General features: G+C 49.3%; 1 protein-coding gene across 1 annotated transcript; it reads left to right on the top strand.

The window, feature by feature from the left end:
- The first annotated feature begins 299 nt into the window (after positions 1-299).
- Positions 300-761, top strand: CCDC182 (coiled-coil domain containing 182). The gene has a single exon (XM_037808288.1). It carries the CDS (start codon positions 300-302, stop codon positions 759-761), a length of 462 nt encoding a protein of 153 aa, XP_037664216.1.
- The last annotated feature ends 21,579 nt before the right edge of the window (positions 762-22,340 follow it).

The following is a 22,340-nucleotide window of genomic DNA, read 5'->3' on the forward strand; positions in this document are numbered from 1 at the left end:
TGCTCCATTTACTTCCCTGTTCTGGGCTTCAGTTTCTCCCTCAGGTTAAAGGGGTGATAGAGCTTCTGTTTCTGGAAGGGGTGATGAGATGATGAGGATCCACATCTTGGGTAGATGAGTGGTCAGAGCCCCAGGTGACCAACCAAAGTGGCTACAATATGCAAATGAATGGATGTGGCTTTCCTCCTGGTTGGCTGAAGGAGCTCTGATGTCACAATGGATGGGTTCTCTCCACTCCAACTGATTGTGACTCTGACCAAAACAACTCCCTGGCCTTTGCCAACTGGGAAAGGAAGACCATGGATCCACTCTACCAGGCTGGCTCCATCTTCATGAAGGTGAATACCCTACAAGGGAAGAACATGGTGGAGAGTGGCCTCCAGTCTGGAGACTTTTCCCTCCCCCCGTCGTGGCGCCCCTGCCTCCCGCCGCCGGCCGACGTGGAGATGCTGCAGCAGAAGGTGGCCGGGTTGCAGCGGGAGCTGGAGGACTTCAAGAAGGAGGCGTTGCAGGCCATCCACTCCCTGGAGGACGCCTTCTGCGAGATGAACGAGGCCCTGGCCCAGCAGGAGGAGCAGGCAGCCCGCGTGAAACAGCGGCTGAGGGAGGAGGAGGACCGGGGCATCGTGCGCAACAAGGTCTTAACCTTCCTGCTGCCCCGCGAGAAGCAGCTCCGGGAGCACTGCCAGCAGCTGGAGGGCCTGCTTCTGGGCAGGGGCCGCGAGGCGCTGGGCATCCCCAAGAAGTTCCAGGCAAACTGAACCTCCTGGGCTGCTCCAGCCAAGGGCCGAGCACAAGCTTTTAAACAGAAGGATAAATCCTAAGCCCCCACTCACTCGCTTCCCTCCCCCATTTCCAGCACTTTGCTTCTACCCAAATAACACCTTGTTGAGAGGCGAAAAGGCCCAGCATGTTCTTTCGGTGAAACTTCACTTATCCAGCATCATGGAGGAAGAAGGCATCCAGCACTAAGTCTTTCAGACCCCACCTTTAGCAGCTTTCCTTTTTGTAATGCTAATATTGCTGAAATGTGTGATTTCTTTTTTTTTTTAATCTTCTTAAACTGATTGTGTTGAACAGAATTTACCTTTCTTTTAATGACTGGAGGCTCATGATGTTTTCCTTTATGCACGGTCCGCCGAGCTGGGTCGGGTCGTTTGTCAACGCGTGAAATGCACCCAGGTTGCTCCGCTTTTGCAGTGCTTCTCCTGGCTCTTTGGGCCTCTCTGCCTGCTTTCACTGTTCGACTGCCATCCCCCTTTCCCTGCTGTCCGTGCCCACCTCTACTTCCTCCCCACCTAGTCTGCAGGCTTGCCAATCGGATTGATGGACTTATTGGGATTCTGATGGGTTGGATTATCTGAGTGTTGGGGCAGATGATGTGACACCTACAAGATGGGGATGCAAAGTAGTGAAACCGATTGTCACAGTCTGACCCACGGGACAGGGTCTGGCCGTTGAGCAGGTAATTTATGTACATCATCTCATTCACTCTCACAGGCACCTTCAGAGGGGAGTGGTAATCCCCACTGAACCTCAGGAAGGGGGTCCTTTACCCAAGGTCTCCATGCTAGGAAGTGAAAGGACCATGGTTCAAGTCCAGGTCACGAGCTCATTTGCCCACCATCCTGCCATCCCTCCTGGTTTTAATGGAGCCACACTTTATACTCAGGCTGCTCATGGGCCTGTCCCTCCGGAGGGCTGAGACTGTCACACAGGAGACTTTTTGATTCATTAGCTGTCCCTTTACCTTTTATTTCCATTGAGCCTCTCTGATTCATAGAATTGCATCTCCTCTCCCTGGCTCCCCCAAACACCGCCATGCAGCAGGGATTGTCCCCCAGACAGGAGAAGCAGGCAGCCTGGAGGCCAGAGTCGAGTTAGTCTTCCTAGCTTGGGACCTATAGCTTATTCCATGCCCTCTGATCTTCTGTTTCAGCCCTATCCTCCTCCCTCTTTCTTTTATGAAGTCTCCCCAGACTTGCTTTGAACATCTGGCACCCCCAAGCTTCACTTCATCTTGACCCATAGTTAATTGCAGTATCCATCCGTCAACCATCCACCCTCAAGGGCTACATTCTGACTCTGACTTTGGGCAGTTTGGCTGAAATGGTGATAATAATGGTCACACCAGTAATAGTGACATTACTACTAATACTGGTAGGTAATAATTATTGAGACTATAGTATATTCCAGATACCATGCTTGGCCATTTAAATGCATTTAATCCTCACGGAAAGCCCTCTGAAGGTAGGTTTCTACTTGAAATTGGTGAGGTGAGTTCTAGGAGAACAGATTGCTTTGTGGGAGAGATTCCAATATCTTTAACTCTTGTAGGAGGTATCTGAGCATGTGTTTACAAATGTATCTGGGAAGCAGAATTTGATTGGCCAACTATAAGAAGAGGTTTAAAAGAACAAAACATCAACTGCCCTATGCTGGGGAAACTGGATCTAGCACTAATTCATACGGAAAAGGAAATCCTTGCAGCCAGCTGCAAGTTCAGCTCACGATGCCACTGCTGAATGACCTCCCAGGAAGATTAAGAGCTGGCGCCGTGTGATGGGTGCCTGTGGAACCGTGTCTGGAGTCCTCTGTGTACCATTCTGGGCCTGACATCTGAAGAGGGGTTTAGCCTAGAGTGTGCTCAGAGGGTGGAGACAGGTTAGGGAAGCCTGCAAAGCGAGGCATGATGGAAGGACGTTTGGAGGAGGAGGCCCAGGCATGGCCTTCTGAACTCTGGAAGGGCTGATCAGTGTCACTTCTCTCTTCCCTCTCTGCATTAGGAACTGCTTGAGCAATAGATACAGGAACCAGGCAGAATGGAGACAAAACGTCACCTTCATTGTGATAAAGCTACCTGACACATGGTGGGCTAGGGACTGCCAGCCGCACAGGCTACCGAGGCCTCATCCCTGAGTCAGACGCAGGCTCTGGGCACAGGCACTGGCAGAGGTGGACAGGCCTCTCTTGAGGGGCTGCTGGTGTGAAAGAGAAAGGGCCTCTCTGTAGAGGACCAGCTCAAGGGAGCAGGAGTGAGCCATGCAAGAGCTGAGCTTTCTCCCAAACCCGCCAATCAGAAAGTCATTCCCCTTTCCTTGGGAGGAGTAAGGAGAGCCCAGGAATGCTACTTGAGTGTGGGTCCCTCCATAATGAAATAAGGGGAATGGGAGACAAGGGTTCCTTCCCAACAATGAAGGGCTGGGTTAGACTGATGCTATGTAAGTTCGAAGGGTAGTGTTAGTGATAGAGGATGGGTGCTACAGGCCGGCAGATTTCAGCCCCACATAAGGAACAAAAATAACATTGGGTGCTTGTGCAGTAAAGGGTCTGTGCAGGAAACGGTTGACCCCAGACGGGTCTGGGGTGTTCAAATACTGCATATTCCAAAGAAAAGTCCAGCCCGTGGCCCCTCCTGGGAGATAACCTCTTAGCCCTCGGAATATCTTGCCTGATAAGAGTGTCTTGGTTTCCTGCGGCCTTGGGCCGTGCCACATAGTTTTAGTTTCTGCTAACAGTGTGACATATGGTGAGGACCTCGGTCCACACGGTATCAGTTTGACCTCTGGAGGGGCTGGAGACTAAGTTCAGCGATGTGGGTGCACCATGCCTACATGACCACCCCCAATAAAAACTCCAAGTCCTGGGTAAATTTCTCTTGCTGGCAATGCCCTGTGCATGTTGATTCACACCACTGTGGGGAGAGCGCAGTGCTGTCTGTCAGACTCCACAGGAGAGGACAACTGGAAGCCTGTGCCTGGTCTCTCCCGAACTCTGCCTCATTTGCCTTTTAAGTTTGCCAATCTTCAGCTGTATTCTTCAGCTGTAATAAACTGTAACTGTGAATATAACAGTTTTTCTGAGTTCTGAGTCCTTCTAGTGAATCATTGTCTTGAGGGTGGTCTTGGGGAACCAAAACAGTGTCAGATGCTGTGGTAAGCACTTGACATTTCATTCTTATAATCCTGTGAGCCAGGCACTATTATTCTCCATTACAGACGAGGAAGCTGAGGCATACAGAGACCAAGTAACTTGTTTAGGAGTTCAGGGGAACTCCGGAGCTCCCTCTCTTGATCATCACCCCATTCCAAGGGAAAGAAGTGAGAATGATAGGCTGGGCTCCCTTTGCTGGAAGGTTCCTTGAGGGTGGCCTTAAGGCCCTGCAGCTTTGGGCTATATGTCCTGGAGTAAGGATGAAGAAGTGCTGGAGGAAGAGAAAGGGGGCATGTGGATTTCCTGTCTTGGAGAGCTCAAGAGTACATCTGTCCAGGTTGTGTTAGACAGTGCCTTACCTGGGGACAGTCAAAGTCTAAGTGTCCTCTCTTACGGTCTTCCCCTCCTCTTTCAGCTGCAAGCCACAGAATATCCATTCTGCTGACTTGTTTAAGGCAAGTTTATTTTTCTTGTAAAATAAGACATCTGAAGTAGGCAGTTGGTTGAGTGACTCAGCAGCAATAGGGCCCTGGGTTGGCCTCCCTGTGATCCTCTTGCCCTCCTCTCCCCTGTGGTCACATTATGGCTGCAGGAGCTCCAAAATCACATCCTTACTCGATAACTTCCAGAACAGGAAAGTGATAAACCTTTCTACGCAAGTCACTTTTAAAATTAATTGACTTTTAACAAGAATTCCTCAGCAGACTTTCCTTTATATCTCTTTGACAAGACCTGGGTCACCTGCCCGTCTTAAACCAATCATGAACAAAGGACAAGATGACTGCACAACTCATTCCCTGGGACTGGACTGCTCAGTTGTCTAACATCTGAATCAAACCATTTTCTATTAAAGAGGCTGGCTGCTGGGGAGGCAACCAACCCCAGTTGTTGCAATTCCAGTCTAATCTTTTCTGCTCATCCAATTGCTATCCAGGGCCAGAAAGAAGAGAGCTCTGGGGGTCAGCAGGGACGGTCAGAGTTGTGCAGCATGGGTGGCCATCCCATCACTGTGGGAAGCATGGATTTGGAGCTGGGGATTGAGGAGAAGGGCAGGGTGACCTTCACTTGCTCTACTCTCCCACCTGTCTGATACCCAGTTTTTGCCCTTGATGTCAGAGGCTTGAGATGGTCTCAAGGATGCCAGGAAGACTTTGCAAGCCCTAAGTCCTTAAGATGGGCAGCCACTCTTAGAGATGCAACCAACTTGCCCTGGTTTTCAAACAAAGTCCTAAATGCCAGAAGCCCATTCAGTCCTGGGCAAACTGGGATGTTTGGTTACCTTGCATTAGACATAGAACACCTTGGGATGATCCAGGTGAGGCTGTGGGTGGGTGAGCCACAGGAGATGAGGACACAAGGGTGGTGCATCTTTGCTTTCATTTTTAGCCCAAGGACTCTGCCCTGCCCACCATGTAGCAGCAGGGGCTGGTCCTTGAGTTCTTTTCTCCTCCCTGCTCTCATTCCCTGGCCTGCTTCCCCAAGTCAGCAAGGAGGTTTGAGAGCTGGGCCTTTTCTGAGAAACTTCTGAGATCCGTGTGCACAGTCAGGATTCCTGGTTAGGCCAAACCTCAGTTGAATGGAGTTATTTCCTGGAGGACAGGGGAAATCCATGATAGATTAAAAAGCCCCCACTTAGGGACTGTGCATGGTACCAAGAAAAGACAGCTTTTTTGCAGGTTTGGAAGATAGAGTTTCTCATCCCAACCCTTCTCTTCCTGATTGTGAACAAAAAAGTTAAGCAGCCCAACTGCTCGCTTACTTTGAAATCCTATGTCAAATAGAAGATGAAATAACAGATGGTTTTCTCCCTGACAATAGCCATAGTTCTCAAAGGTTGTGTAAAAGCTGCAGCGTTCTGCTTGCACCTCTGAGTGTTCCCAGCAGTCAGAGGGCTGCTGCAGGACTTAGAGACACGGCTCCATCTCACAAAACCCCGGGGCTGCCCAGGGAGCCCCCCTTGGATTCCAAGTCCTTTGTTTGTTGAAGATGGATGCTTGGTGAGTAGCGAGATGGCCGAGGTGCAGGAAAGCCAAACACCCAGCCAGGCCTGGCTGCCACAACTCCAGTCTTATCTTTTCTACTTAACTGACACCGAGAGCCAGAGAGAAGCCACTCTGGGAGATGGCATGGCTAGTCAGAGTTGTGCAGCCTGGGTGGGCCTTGCATGGCTGCAGGAAGCACAGATTTGGACCTGGGATTTGGTTTTATTCCATACCCAAGACTTTGCCTCCTGGTCTGATCTGATCCGTTTAATAATCCCTGCAATGCCATGAGAAGCCAGCCATGGGAATGGTTCCTAATGTACAACATGTGCCAGTCTAGAGTGGCTGTCCTTGGGTGGAGATTTATTGGGCAACTCCTTGGCAATTCCTCCAGAGATTGAGGTGCAAAGATGAAAGAGGCACATGTGGGCTTAGCCGTTTCCTTTCCATTTTCCACTTGGCTGCTTCAAAGGCGAGTGAGCTCACATTCCGTGCCCAGCAGGTAGTAGGTGTTCAGCAAACAGTCACTGAGCAGAACTGAAAGTGATGGCATCTTAAACGCCTGTTTGTATGTATGGTGTTTATAAATGCAACCTTTGAGTGCCATTTAGGGTCTTGCAATTAAAGAGTGGCATATGGCAGCCTCATGTTTGAGGCACCGTTTTGTGCCAGAACACCAAGCTGGGTGTTGGAGGTCCTAAGTTCAAATTCTGGCTCTGCAGCTTCTTGGGCCTTCATTTAAGATGGGATCCTTTATCTAGAAATCCTTCTCTTGTCATCCTGAGACTTCTATTTACTCATTTACAAACTGGGATTAGTGGGGCCAACTTCCCAGGTTTGTGTAAAGATTAATTCAGGTTAAGGCATGTGTGAGAGTGACAAAAGAAAAGATACTAAACTATGAGATGGTAATCCTCTACTGCCAACCATCCAAGTGGATCAGCCCATTTGCTATTTTGTGATGCTGAACAAAAGAAGGGGGCCAAGAGGTTGCCTCAGAAAGGGCTGAGATTTAGTCATGGGAAAGACAAAAGGAACAGAACTGGAAGGAAATAGGGAGAAGGAGAAAAATGCAAAAGCATGGCAGGCTCAGGTTTTCAGAGAGAGTTCTTTCTCAGTGTTTAGTTTAGAAAGAGTGAGAGTGAGGGGCTGGAAGTTTTTGCCTAGGACAGATGAGGAGAGGCCAATGGGTTAGGAGGAAGGAGGAGTTAAGAGCTTTGTTTGTATGAGCTAAAATTACAAAGCTCTTAGAAGAAAACATAGGAATAAATCTTGGTAACCTCAGGTTAGGTAATGGGTTCTCAGATATGCCACTAAAGAAACATGCAACAACAACAAAAGATACGTTGGACTTCATCAAATTAAAAACTTCTGTTCTGTAAATGATATTATCAAGAAAGTGAGAAAATCCCCAGAATGGGAGAAAATATTTTCAAAGCATTGTGTCTGAGAATGGACTGGTATCCAAAATATATAAAGAAATATTACAATTCAATAATAAAAAGATAAATAATGCAATTTAAAAATTAGCAAAGACTCTGACTAAACATTACTCCAAAAAAGATAGACAAATGGCCAATAAGCACATAAAAAGATGTTCAACATCATTAGTCATGGAGAAATGCAAATCAAAGCCACATTATGATACCACTTTACACACTAATATGACAATAATAAAGATAGACTATAACAAGTATTGGTGCGGGTGTGGAGAAATTAGAACCTTTGTGCATTGAGGTGAGGATGTAAAATGGAAAACAGCTTGGCAGTTCCTCAGCATGCCAGCCATAGAGTTCCCACATGACCCGGCAATTCCCCTCCCAGATATATACCCGAGAGAAATGAAAACATACCTCCACACAAACATGAAAGCAGATGCCTCCAGCAGCATGATTCAGGTGGAAGCAACTCAAATGCCCATCAACTGATGAATGGATAAATAAAATATGGCATATCCACACAATGGAAAATTATTTGGCAAGAAAAAGGAATAAAGTACTGACACATGCCACAACAAGAATAAACCCTGGAAACATTATGCTAAATGAAAGCAGCCGGGCTCAAAAGAACATGTATTGTATGACTCCATTCATACAGAATGTCCAGAATAGGCAAATCTATAGAGATTAGTGGGAGATTAGTGGTTGCCTAAGGGTGGGTTAGGGGGTGGTGAGAGAGAGAGAGAGGGAAGTGACTGCTAATAGGTATGAGGTTACTTCCTGAAGTGACAAATATGTTCTAAAATGACTGGACACGTCTTGGGGCAGAGTAGGAACATGTTGGAAGTAAAATAGTTGTTTTACGTTAGTTCTAATTCCCTTGTTTTGGTTTGTTTGAAATGTTTTTTTTTTTTTTTTTTAATTTTTTGATATAGTTAATAGGTAATTAGGAAAAAAAAAAAATTGAAAAAAATATGCAGATCCCCCCTGAGGAGCTGGGGGAGAATGCAGGGGTATTGGGCTTCCCCACCTCGATGGTTGCTGATGTGCTCGCAGACACTGGGGACTGGCAGTCTGAGGTGCTGAGCCCTCTACCACGAGACTTGCCCTTAAGAAGCTTGTTACTGCAAAGGAGAGGCTAAATCTGCTTATAACTGTGCCTAAGAGCCTCCTCCCGAATGCCTCTTTGTTGCTCAAATGTGGCCCTCTCTCTCTAGCTAAGCCAGCTTGGTGGGTGAAATCACTGCCTTCCCCCTTACATGGGATCTGACACCCAGGGGAGTGAATCTCCCTGGCAACATGGAATATGACTCCCTGGGAAGAATCTAGATCCGGCTTCGTGGGATGGAGAACATATTCTTGACCAAAAGGGGGATGTGAAATGAAAAGAAGTAAGTTTCAGTGGCTGAGAGATTCCAAAAGGACCCCAGAGGTCACTCTGGTGGGCACTCTTATGCACAATATAGACAACCCTTTTTAGGTTTTAGTGAATTGGAATAGCTAGCAGAAAATACCTGAAACTGTCAAACTACAACCCAGAACCCTTGAATCTTGAAGACTATTGTATGACAATGTAGCTTATGAGGGGTGACATTGTGATTGGGAAAGCCATGTGGATCACACTCCCCTTTGTCTAGCGTATGGATTGATGAGTAGAAAAGCAGGGGCAAAAAAAAAAAAAAAAACTAAAAAAACTAAAGGAAGAATGGGGGGGCAATATGGGTGTTCTGTTTTTTACTTTTTTTTTTATTCTTGCTTTCACTTTTTCTGGTACAAGGAAAATGTTAAAAAAATGGATCAGGGTGATGAATGAACAACTATATGATGGTAATGTGATCAATGGATTGTACACTTTGGATGATTTTATAGTATGTGAATAAATCTTTATAAATAAAAAAATAAAATGATTGGACATCTTAAATAAGTGAATTGAGTGATACGGGAATTATATCTCAATTAAGCTGTTTAAAAAATAAAGTGTAAGCTCACATACGCAGTGGAAAAAAAGAAGTGATGCCCTGATTTATAATTTGACTCCCTTTGAATATTGAGAGAAGCAAATAACGATTGAAATTATTTATGACATTCTGGAGCCATATGGGGTGTGTCATAAATGATAACTGAGTCAAAACTGCAAGGAAGTCACCAAAACATCGTGAGCAAAATTCTGTGGTCAATGACCCTGACTGACCTCTACCATCTCCAAGAAGTCTTAGGAGCTCTGCAGTGTGCGTAAGAAATTCTTTTGTGCCTGAATGTGTGATCCAGGGACACAGGAGGTGCCACTGCCAGAGGGAATCAAGTCCCCTGCCCTCCCCCCAGCCCAGGAGAGATCTCTGGAGGGTAAAGGGCAGCTTCACAGCTACATGGCCCACGGTGCTGGCCCGTGACCAGAGGAGGTTGAAAAGGCTTAGGGTTTCTCGTGCACTGTCTCTGGTGTGCCGTCCTAAAGGCTTCACTCTGGTGGGATCTCTTCGTGGACCTCTTGCCCACCCCATCTCATTCCTTTTGAATTCCTTTTAGCAGCAGGGAAGGATAGCAGACAGGCGTTCAGGCTCTGCAGACAACTTGGCCTGGTTTAAACACTACTCTGCTACTCAGCTCCTGTATGATGTAGGTATGTACCTTACCTCTCACAGCCTTGTCCAGGAGAACTTTCTGTGATGATGGAAATGTTCCGTAATTCTGCTGTGCTGTCCAATACGGTCGCCACCTGCCATGTGTAGCTATGGAGTAGCTCCAATGCAGCTAGTGGGGTTTAGGAAGTGAATTTTTAATTTTATATAGCTGCAATTAGCTGCATATGACTGTTGGCTACAGCCTCAGAGCCTCAGTTTCCCCATATCCCTATGGGAATAATGACATGCCAACCTATAGGATCGTTGGGAGAATTAGCCAAGGGAATGTAGGTATGGCAGGATAACTGACTGAGATTTTAATCACAATTCGGGTCTTGAAACTATAGTTACTTTTCTCTAACTTGGGAAGAAAGGCTGCCTCAGGGGCCCTTTTTGCAGGGCCCCAAACAGCTGTTTCCAGAAATCCAGAAGGGCGCCTTGGCATTTGTACTTGAAAGCCTGGATCACCTAGAGAAGTTGTGCTGGATTGACCCAGAGTGCCGGGTGACGGAAGCAAGTGCTTCTGAGAGCGGGAGGTGGAGACAGCCAGATCCAAGGAGGAAAACAGAGACCCCTCCTGCTCCACCCTCGTGCGCTGGGCTGCGGGGGAGCGTGGGACTCCTTATTCTCAGGCTTGTGGCGGGTCTAATCTCTTTCTCTCTCTCTCTCTGGCTCTTGCTCCCCGCCCTCCCCAGCCTGTCTCTCCAGGCAGAGGGTTCCTTTAGGAGCAGCCAGGGTGATGGCAATCAGAGGGACAGTCAAGGCAGAGCTCGTTGCCAGGGAAGCTGAGGTTTAAAGCCAGGATCCAAGAGGAAATGTCACATTCCTGGACCAGACAGGCCTCGAGGGCGGTGGGGTGGGATGGGTTGCAGAGTCTGAGGGTCAGAGCTTGCAGCAATAGCCCTAGAACTAGAGCATGCTGCGAGCAAGCAGAAGAGGTTTCCGTGGGCCAGCAGGATTTGGGGCAGTGGGGCGGGGAGTCTGACTTTCAGACCATCCTTATAGGAAAGGTCCTCAAAGACGCTTGGACAATCTGGGGCGAGAGGTTTACCTGCGTGAGCCCAGGCAGGCAGGCCCTGTCCCTGCGACTCAGAAAGAGGAAAGAACTGGTTCCTGTGTCCTTGGCTTCTCTGTCACCATCCGGGATGGTTATTGCTTCAGGAGGGGCATGGCCCCATTTCTGGGTTTGACAGTTCCGGTGGAGTCAAATGTGTCTACTAAATAAATTAGATCTCTCCAGGGCAGATCAATATTTAATGTGGGGTTTAAAAAGACCGACTCAGGAAATGAGTTTAAAAGTGGAGAATTTGCCTTAGGTAGCAATTTCTGAAATACAGTGGTATCAGGGGACAGATTATTCAAACTCAAGCCATGGATAATATAAAAACAGTTGAACAAGCCAAGTTCTCCTTCCTGTGCATCAGTGACTCTGAATCCCCCAGTTTTCTGGGTGCTACTCATGGAGGATTAGTGTCAAGTTAGAAGAGCTTTGGAGAGCATCTACGCCAGGGATGGCAAATTCCCTGTGCAGCTGCCTCCCACGCTCACTGGGGGCAGACATTGCTAATCAATCCCAGCACTCGACTGGGATACAGGCTGGAATTTTTTCTCAACACAACACTCTAAGCAGCCACCATCTATTGAGCAGAGTGGCAGTTGATAAGAAATTTATTTCCCATCCTTATCTAGTCCAATCCCCTCCTTCGTATAGGAGAAAGCTGAAGCTCAGGGCTACACAGTGAGTTAGTATCTCATCTGGGACCAGGACCCAAGTCTTCTTCTTGCTTCCAAGACGGCCTTTGCTCTCGCAAGAATAGCCGTTACAAGTTGGGGTTCCACCAGCGATCTCACACAGGGCTTTCTGTGGGTAGCATTGAACATCTTGTCTTAGAGAAAAGATGATAGAATTTCAAAGTTTAAAGCAGCTTTGAGATCATCTATTTCTACTCCCTTCATCATTAAAAAAACCAATTAAGAACCAGAGGGGTCAAGCAATTTGCCTCAAGACACACAGCTGGTTGTAGTTGTACTTTCTCTACACAACAATATAGCATTCCAGTTTTAGAGCTCTCATTTTGAGGCCTGAGACAAATCAAATTTTTGGACCTCCATTTCTCTGTTTTCTCGTTAAAATCTTGGTACCTAAGAGCTGCAAAAGGTGTGTGTTTTAAGATACAGACAGTATCAATTTTTGATATATTTTGATGTCTACATATAAACCCTCAGATTAACCTTTCTATTTATATTCTGTTTGGATGATGCAAAGAAAAAATTCTATTGTATTGCTTAAGCAAATAGAAACTGGGAGTCTAAACTTGTGCTGGACTTCAGCAGGGTCTTTGTTTTTGGTTAAAATCCTTTTAACGATTTTTTTTCCCATGCATTTATGAGCAGCAAGTGATACTTCGTAGGGTACGAAAGATTTTCTCTTTCCTGGGTGGAGTGGCAGGTAGGTGGATTTCCAGTCCTAGGTTGAATACTGCTTTTGTGGCTTCCATTTCTTCATCTATAAAATGGCAATACTGACACCTGTTCTCCTAGCTTTAGGGGCAGTGTGTAAAGGGCAAATGGAATAATGTCTGTGAAGCATTTTTAAAAGTAAGGGATTATTGTGACAGGCAAGGGATGGAGCTGGCAGATTGGGGAGAGTGTTCTCAGGAGTGAGGAGGTGCTGGGGGCAGAGGGGAAGCAAGGGCTGCCCTGGCACTGGAATGCTGGCAAGAATTTCCATGTTCTCACTACACTGAAAACCAACCCCTGTCAGATGGAAACCAACCCCTGTTTTACTGCACTAGACACTGCGATATTTTAGGAATGGCAGCCCAAAGGAATGCCACATTTTCCAAAGTTCTCCTTTCTTGAATTTGCCAGTGGGTATAATTTTTATGCCACTGTTCTGTTATCCAACTTCAAAATATACATCATATTTATATTGCCTCTGCTAAGCATATATTTTTATTTTATTGCTTACCATGTGGATGACATTTGGTTATTGAATGTCTGGGAAATTGGATGCGGTTGTTGTTTTTTTATTCTTCCTTTCATAAGTGCTTGCTCTGATGTATTAATCTTTACAAAAGGAATGAGACAGGGAATCATAAGTATTCATACTCACATACACACACTAATCACATTGCTGTTTTATCTCACTTTGTGGGTGTGTGGCTACATTTATAAGAGCCGACAGATCTGAAATAGGTGGTTTGAACTGATTCAGGTGGGGAGCAGTGAAGCCAGGAGCCTCCTGGGGAATCAGTTATGGGAGAAGGAGAGAGAGAGCCTTTTGTCTTCTGCTTGTGAAGGACACACCAGGCAAGGAGCAAGGATGGAATGTTGGAAGTCTGTACCGGAAGGGACCCTAGGGATATATTTATATGCCTCTATAAAATAGAGGCATATGTTTTAATAGATGTTTTATCCCTTATATACCCATATATCTATGAAGCACCTCATATAATTCCTCATCCTAGGCTCAATAAATGTTCATTGAATTAAAGAACAAAGAAGAGTTATATAAACTATTTATTGAGGTTGTGCTCTGTGATCACATTTTACATGCACTCCCTCTAAGCCTCCCGACATCCCCACAAAGTAACTTCATTTTAAACATAAGGGAACTGGGTTCCTCTAAAAGGTAAACATAAAATGACCATGTGACCTGCAAGTCCACTTCTAGGCATATACCCCAAAGAGTTGAAGACAGGGACTCAAACACACACTTGTACACAAATGGTCGTATCAGCACTCATTATAACAGCCAAAAGGTGGAAGCCAAATGTCCATTGACGGATGAATGGATAAACAAAATGTGGTATTTCCACACAATGGAATATTATTCAGCCATGAGAAAGAATGAAGTGCTGATGCATACTACAAGAAAGATGAACTTCAAAAAATATGCTAAATGAAAGAAGGCAGACACGAAAGGTCGCATATTATATGATTCCACTTATATGAAATATTCAGAATAAAGAAACCCATAGAGACAGAAAACATATTGGTGGTTATCAGGACAGGGAAGAGGGGAGAATGGGATGTACCTGCTTAATGGGTTTGGGATTTTATTTTGGGGCAAAGAAAATGTTTTGGAATTGGACAGAGGTGGTGGTTGCACAACATTGTGAAGGTACTAATTGCCACTGAATTGTTCAGTTTAAAATGGTTAATTTTGTTATGTGAATTTCACCTCAATAAAAAAAAAAAGGAAACTGAGCTTGGGGGCTGTGATAGATTGATTACTTTGACAGACCTAATTACTTGCCTTCCTGTATATTTGCCATTTGCCCTGAGATTTTATAGTTCCCTTCCATTCTGCCTCTGGGCTTGGTTAAATGACTGGCCAATGGGACAGCAGCAAACTTACTACAAGCAGAAGCTTGAAAAAAGCCCACGTGTGTTTCCACTCACTCTCTTGGACTGAGAGAGAAAGTAGCCTGGACCAGCCTTCTGGAGGTTGAGAGACCATGCAGGGCAGAGCCAACTTATCCCAGCCAAGGCCAGGGATAAAGCAGCCAGTCCCTAGCTGATCCGCCAGCTGATTGCAGATGAATGAGCAAGCTCAGCATCAAGATCAGCCAAGTTGGCTCACATCAGCAGAGCTGCCCGGCCTACTCACAGGCTCATGAGAAATAATCACTGATTATTGTTTAAAGCCACTGAGTTTTTGGAGTGGTTTATTTTGCAGCAATAGCTAACTGATACCAAGAGGCTGAAAAGCTTGTCTAGGGGCTCACATCTAGTAAGAAATGTTGAATTAGTGTGAGCCTTTGTTTGTCTGGTTCCAAAGGCACTGCTCTACTCAACTTTCATTTTCAAGTGGGGAAAATGAGACTCAGAAATGTTGAGGGTGGGTGTAGAGAATGGGAACAATAGCATTGCCTGGGACCTTCCTGGGAAGAATTGAGGGTCTTCCTTCTCTGCCCTTGGTAAGGACGAGTGTCGTGCAAACCTTCCTGGCCTTTTTCCAAACCTTAACCTGATATCACCTCGAGGTATTGACATATTTGTTTGGGATTTGGGTTTCAAGCAGTGTCTCTGTTTCCATCGTGCACCTCGCTGTCATTGACAATTGAACTTGCTGGGCAGAAAGGGAAGGAAGATAACTTATCAGGATTCTTCTTCTCTTTTAAAGAGTTGCCCAGGCATCATCATGGTTCTTGAGGGCCATGTGCTTCTTGGTCATGATCATGCTCTGATCTCCAGTCAACTTTTATAAAGGTTACACCCAGCACGGGGCCGAGCCGATTGTGAATGGTAGACTGTAGATGGGACTTCTACCTCCAATTCATTTCTGACCATCATCCTGGCCGCCTGGGCCTGGGACGAGGCTTCAGAATTGGAAATTTGCCCCCCCACCGCGCTTGCCTATATTCTGGGGCCCCTGTCCATTCAAAGGATGCTGTCTTCTTCTCAGTGGTGTTCCTGAAGCTGAGGCCCCAGATAACAGGGCTCTTGGTGGCTAGGGTCGTCTTCATGGCGTGAAGCCCCAGCAGGCACGAGGGAAGGTGGTGGGGGTGAAGCAACGGCAGAACAAGGGCATCAAACAGGCAGCTGGGAACAATGGAACTTTTTACGAGCTGATGGCACCTTTGAACTTTAGATTACATAAATCAGATAACCCTTTACTCCTCCCTGGGGAGGGATGCCATAGGTGCTGCCCTTAGGTGTGGTTGGGGCCTCTGACAGGTGAACAGGTTTGACAGAGCCTTTCCAGACCTCTGGAGGCCCGAGGCTCACCCACCACGAGCACCCAGCTGGGGAGGCCCTGTGGGGATTCAGAAGACAGAGTGACCCACGTCTGCCCTGGGACTTGCAGACCAGCTTAGGGACTGGGATGTGAAGGCCAAGAGCCTGACAGATCCACCTGCTAGGGAAGTACAAGTTCATGGAAGTTGAAGTCATGGCAGGCACAAGGTATTGATGGAGGTGGGCTCCATGACAGCTAAGGACTGGCTTTGGTGACAAAGGGACCACTCAATAGTGATGGGGCCATAGGCTTTTGCTTAATCCCCTTCGATCTCAGTTTCCTCATCTGTAAAAGGGGAATAATAATAGTACCTACATAAAGGGTGGTTCTGAGGACCAAATCCAAATGAGATAACCCATAGGTCTGGCACATATTAAGCACTCAAAGAAAACGCTGCTGTTGTTATTATGACTATTTTATCATCATTATTCTTCGGAGTCTGATCTCACAGGTGATGAGAGGGAATGAGATCCAAAGCATAGCAGAGAGGTCCATCTTGGAGAAGGAAAGATGGGACAGATGGGAAGGAGGAGAGAGCCAGGGAAGGTACAGTTGTGAAGTGAAGGAAACGGAGGGAGCACAAGAAAAATGGCATCTGAATTGGCTGGTATAGACTGCTGGTTCTCAACCTTGGCTACCCATTGAATCACCTGGGGAGCTTTAAAAAATTCCTATGCCTGGGCCTCACCCCGAGAACCCAATTAATCGGCCTGGGGAGGGCACAGGTACTGGTATTTGGGAAGAGCTACTCTGAAGATTGTAATGTCTCAACCCAGCTTGAGAGTCCCAGTGGAGAAAAATGTTGGCTTAAAATGGTAAATCCCATCAAACTCCTGGTAGGCATTCTCCAAGCTTTTTTAGGCCTGACTTTTGACAGTGCCCTGCCTACATATCCCTCCCATGGATCTAAAGGGATCCACAGAGGAGATGTCAGCTATGGATCCACCCACTCCCTGGGTACCCCGAGTCCTCAAGTTAGGGGGTGTCTTTGGTGGTAGGTGGAGAAAGATGAGCTAGTTGAACACAGCCTCTGGGGCATGGCGGGGGTGGGCGGACGCTGACCGGGCCACAGGACAGCTCCGAGCCTCGGGGCCTGTCTTAGTTTCCCACGGCTGCCCCAACCAATTGCCCCAACAAACTTGGTGGCTGGAAACAACACAAATTCATTCTCTCACAGTTCTGAAGGCCAGAGTCCAAAATCACAACGTTGGCAGCGCCACGACCCCTCTAGAGGCTCCTTCCTGGCCTCCTCCAGCTCCTGGTGGCCCAGGCATTCCTTGGCTTGTGGGTGCATCACTCCAGCCTCGGTCTCCGTCTGCACACGGCCTTCTCCTAGCCTGGGCGCATGCTTTCTCTCACTCCCGTGTCGGTGGACTTAGGGCCCACCTGGATAACCCAGGATGATCTCCTCTCCTTCAGATCCTTCATTACATCTGCAGAGAACTTTTTTCCAAATAAGGGCACCTTCAGTCTTTTACCACAGAAGGTAACAGTGACCAGGATGTGGATGTATGTTTTGGGGGCCACTTTCAACACCCTGCAAGGCCTTCAGCAGCTCATGGCCGGGAAAGGAACAGTGCCAGGAAAAGGGAAGGTCTCCGAAGGGACCACAGAGGGCTGACCCAGGGGGTACCCCAGGCCTAGGCCCTGTCCCCACACTGCCCACCTCCACCGTCTGCCCTGCTCTCTGTCCTTCCTGGCCTCACCTGCTCAGTTGAGCACCACCGAGCTCCTCCAGTCCCCCCAGCACACAGTGCTGTTTCCTTCTCCCCAACATGCCTTTGTCCCTGTGCCTACCCCTGCCCAGTTCACCTCCCTGCTCCCTCCCTCAGGCCACTCCCCACAGACCCTAACCTTGCAGGAGGCCATCCTACACCCCCTCTCCTTCCTGTACTTTCCTGACACCTCTGCTCACCTGCAGCTCGACCTTTTAAACACTGCATCGCAGTCACCTCTTTGTGAGTCTGCTTTCCCCGCTAGACCGTAAGCCCCTCGAAAGAAGTTTCTGGGCTCTACTGATACTTGCATCCCTGGATCTGACGCACTATAGGCACTTAATTAAATTTGTGAGGAGGCCTGGAAGTCTCACACCTAGGGACTGTGAGCTGATGCTGACACTTCTCCCTAAGTGCCTTCTCTCTCTCCAACCTGGCCCTGCCCTCTCCCGGTGCCTCTGCTGGGCTTTGGGAAGGGCTGGGGTTGCTGCATATGTCTGGGCTGCTGGACGCATGGGGCCTCTGCTGGGTAGAACCAGAGGACATCCCTCTTGCCTTCTGCCCAAGACGGACGAACATCCCAGCTCTGTTCAGGCCTTCTGGCCCCTGCCCCTTGGGAAACCTTGGCAAACAATGTGGCATCTCAGTGAGTCCACTCATCCAGCCTGCAAGCGGAGCACGGAAGGCTATTCCAGGTGTGCTGTGTGGAAACAAGCCTGGTCTCCTGGCCCAGCTGACCCATGGCTCCCCAGGCACGGCTGCCCTCCTGCTACCCTCCTCCTGCCCTCTCCTCCTCCCTCCTTCCTTCCCCCACAGCATCCCTCACCGCATCCCACCCCAGCAAAGTAGCAACGATGGAGGAGAGGACATGTGAGAAACCAGGGGTCCCTGGGAGGCAGCGGGAGCACGGTCTCCCTGCGCAAGGCCAAGGTAGACCAGGCCACTTGGCCACTTGCCCTGGCGATGGGGTGCTGTCCTTTTCCTCACGCTTCTGGTGGCTGAGGGCCGTGGCTGGCACTTACCACTCCCTCTTGCCACCTCTCCTGGGAGTCGAGAGATGGGTTGAGTCTTGGCCGTGCCACTGCCATAGCGGCACCTTGGGCAAGTCCCTTCCGGTCTGTTGAAGAAGGGGTGGGCTCTCCCATCCGAGACCCTGTGGCTCTCCCGGGACCTGGGGTAGGTCTAGCCCTCTTCCCTGCGGGGCCACAGGCCTGCTGTGCTCAGGCTCCCGCTGAGCCTCTGAGTCCTCTGCCGTGAGTCACTCGGGGGGATGGGGGTGTCCACACTCCACTCCCACACTGGGGTCATCTAGCTGGGGTAGGGCAGATGAACCCTAAGGCTTCTGCTTTCCATCCTACCTTCAGGTTCCTAGGGTTTGCTCCTTTGTCTCTTGGGGTGCTGAGGAGAGAGTTCTGCTCAGAAATTAAGCAGCCTAAGTGGTCCCCTTTCTTAGCCTATGACCCTGGAGGCAGATCTGCGCTGATCTGCAGCCACTGGTGCGTTGACCCAGAACTAGAAGCTCCTCTGAGTCTCTCACCTCCTCCCCCAATGCTCCAAGACCCCACCATCTTCAGCCCCCCACTTCCTCCCAGCATCCCCTGGTGCTCCTGGGAGTTTTCCTGCTTTGGGGACAAAGAGTCAGCCGTCCCTTTGGCCCATCTGAGCCGAGGATGGCAGACAGGTGGCCTCAAACAAACCCGATCAAGCCATCATGCTAATTTTTTGTTTTTCTTCTTCTTCTTTTTAAATTCAATTCCCATGACAAATGGGTCTGTGAAGGAGGGCAGCCTGCCCCAGGCATTCTGCACTTCAATCGGGGCAACAGAAGGAGCTGGATTCATAAAACTATAATGTACCATTTGAGCATATTTCCCAGTAACCGGACTCTGCAGAAGGGGGGCTGCCAGGGCCTTCCCCCCCATGCAGGGAGGGAGCTTAACCCCTTCACCCCAGCGCAGATGGACCAGGGCTGTGTGCTTTTCAGAGCGTGGGGGGTGGTGAGCGTGAGGAGTTGTGGCAGTGGCACGGGGTCCCTGTGGGGGCCCAGGGCTCTGGAGCTTGGCAGACCTGCTGCCAGTCCTCACTCGGCCCTCGGCAGCTTCCAGACCCAGCTTCTCTGATCCTCAGTGTCCCTGCCTGTAAAATGGGGCTTGTGACACCTTCCCTTCTGGGTGATGGTGAAGAATGAGCAAGATGAAGAACATCAAACCTGGCAACATGTGGCACAAAATGGGTGCAGACTGAGCAAATCAGAGGAGGGGGCAGAGCTGGAGAGGCGAGAGTCGGGCTGACGACACCCCTGACCCTTCACACCTGGAAAGCCCGTGACCGTGGCTGTGCACTGTAGACTCAGCTCTTAGGGATGGATTTCTCTCTGCTGGGAATTTGCTCTGTACTTTGTGGATCATGGGTTTTGCCACTGTCTTGGGCAGACAAATGGATAATTTATCGTTCAATCCCTTTAACCTAGGAAGGGAAGTCAGCACACCACCCCAGGCCCCTTGTTTCCCCAGACTTAATCCTCTTCGTGGTCCTGAGGAGGGACTGTCAGCTCCATCATCTGGGCGAGGATATTGAGGCTTCCGGGCATTCGGGGACCTTCCAAAGGCCCCATAACTAGCAAAACAGGAGGCAAGAGTTGGATCAGGTCCTCCCCCTCCCAGACCACAGGCCCAGGACCAGACCACTCTCAGCCCCATGCTCGACTCCTCTTGCACGGCAGCATCTTTAGGCTGAAACTCCTCTCCCATCCCAAGACCAGGCGGAAACGTCGGCCACACTAGTAATCCGAAGCAGCAGGAGTCTTGGCTTATTCCTGCGTGGCTCTGTGAAGCCACCAGTGGGGTTTCCAGCGGGCTTGGGGCACTGCTCTTGGGAAGGGGTCTGGGTGACACGTCATACCGACCCTCCTCTGGGTGGCCTCTGCCCTAGGGTAGGGAGCCAGTATCCCCTTCTAAGCCCCCGAAGAGCCCAACTTTACTCCATTCTGCATGGCTCACCTGAGAAGATGCCCAAAGAGAGGACAGGTCTGACGACTGAGCGGCCTGGAGCCAGGCCCGAGCCCCCATCCCCTCCCCAGTGTCAACACTGTAGTAGGCCAACCTTGTGGGACAGATACAAAGACACCTCTCCCACCCCAGCTCCCGGTGCTCAGAGCTGACCCTCAGGGGACGTTTCATTAGGCTCCTTCCCTATGGGACATCTTCCAACAGATAGAAAAGAATCCCTAATAGAGCAATGTCACAGCACTCCCTGTTCCACCAAACCCCTGGGTGACCTTGAGCCAGTTGCTTGGCCTCGCTGGGATGAGTTTCTCCATCTGCAAATGGGTCTGGCCTCTGCCAATGGATGGCGGCCCAGGAATGAGCTCACTGGCCACACTTGGTGGGGGCACGCGGAGCCCTCGGGAAGCCGGCGCTGCAGCAATTCGAGATAGCATTGTTCGTGGGTTTGAAATTTCTTGACAGACAGAATGGGTCATCTGAAGTGAAAGTTTCATTTCCTTCCCCTCCCAGCTCCCCCGTCTCCTGGGGAAGGTGCGTGAGTGACAAGCTATAATTAAAGCCTCAGCCTAAGTGCAAGTGGGAGAAGGACGGTCTTTTAGCCAAGAACACTGGCTCTTTCCATCTGCGTGCCTGCAGTGGCCTTCTCCCAGGCTGCTCTGTCTGTCTGTCTGCAGGACCAGGTCCCCCACCTCCACCCCCATCCCCAGTCTCTTGTGACCTCTCGTGTCCTGGAAGGGGCCCCCTCACTCTCAGGCTTCGGCCCATCTGTCCAGTCCCTGGAGAAACTGACGGTGCTAGAAGGAGGCCCCCGGAGACCCCTGAAGACCTTTCTGCTGAGGCTCCAGGAGGAGCATTGCCTACTGGGGAAAGAGGGCACGGAGTGGGTCACGCGGTCTCCCCGGGCGACAGTGCGGGCTGGAGCTGGAGACAGGCTTGCCCTGTCCGGTTCAGGTCTGCCTGCAGCTCTGGGGCATGCCTGCAGGGGGTGGGGTGCCACTAGACAGGGGGCTTCTGATCTCCCCAGAAGCCCCTGCAAGTCTGGGCCGCCTGCCAGACCTTACCCAATCTGCCTCCAGGTGAGTCTGGCTGGTGATTGTTTTTTTTCTCAAGGTACCTTCCCACCTGGCAGCCTTTCCCTCCCTCTGGAGTCTTATTCTCCATTTGTTCGACAAATATTTATTGGGGACCCTTGCTGTGCCCTGGAGATACAGAGGCAAACAAGACAGACGTGACCCCAGCTTCCAGTGGGGGCGACAGATATTAATCGGCTGAAAAGAGAAGCTCATGGTCCACATAGAAGACCCAGAGAAAATCCTACTGGTGAAGGGAGCAGGGCAGTCCCATCCCTCCCCTCCACCACCACCACCCCCAAAGCTCAGGCTATACTGCTCTGTAGTTTGCTTCCAATCCCAGGCTCCCACCTCGCAGAGAGAATTTTCTTCTCCCAACCTCTGAGCCGGTGGTCGTGACCCCTCCCCTCGTCCTCTTTCCCAGGTGGTTTTGACCACTGGCTGCTTCTGCAGCCACAATCTCGCTGGCTGGTCCTTGGCCAGGAAGCAGCATTCCTAACTCACACCAGGCATGAGGAGGCCACCCTGCCTTCTGCCAATCACAAGCCTGGGTCATCCCTCACTTTCTTTTCCTGAGCACTGATTTATTTTTTGCATGATGCATACGCTGGGGTTTTAAAAAATGCATCTATGATCTCCCTGTGAAACCATGGGGTCTGCAAAGGGCAGAAACTGTTCCTTCCATTTCTGTAGGATCCCTGCCCACTCATTCACCCCCAAATATTAACATGCTAGCAGGAGACGAGCCCTGGGTACGGGTTTGGGTTTACTGGACAATCCCCAGTTGCTCCTCCAGAGCCACTCTCCACTCTCCTCCACCTGCTCTCAGACC

This window comes from Choloepus didactylus, chromosome 18, assembly GCF_015220235.1.
Source record: "Choloepus didactylus isolate mChoDid1 chromosome 18, mChoDid1.pri, whole genome shotgun sequence".
Lineage (NCBI taxonomy): Eukaryota > Metazoa > Chordata > Mammalia > Pilosa > Megalonychidae > Choloepus > Choloepus didactylus.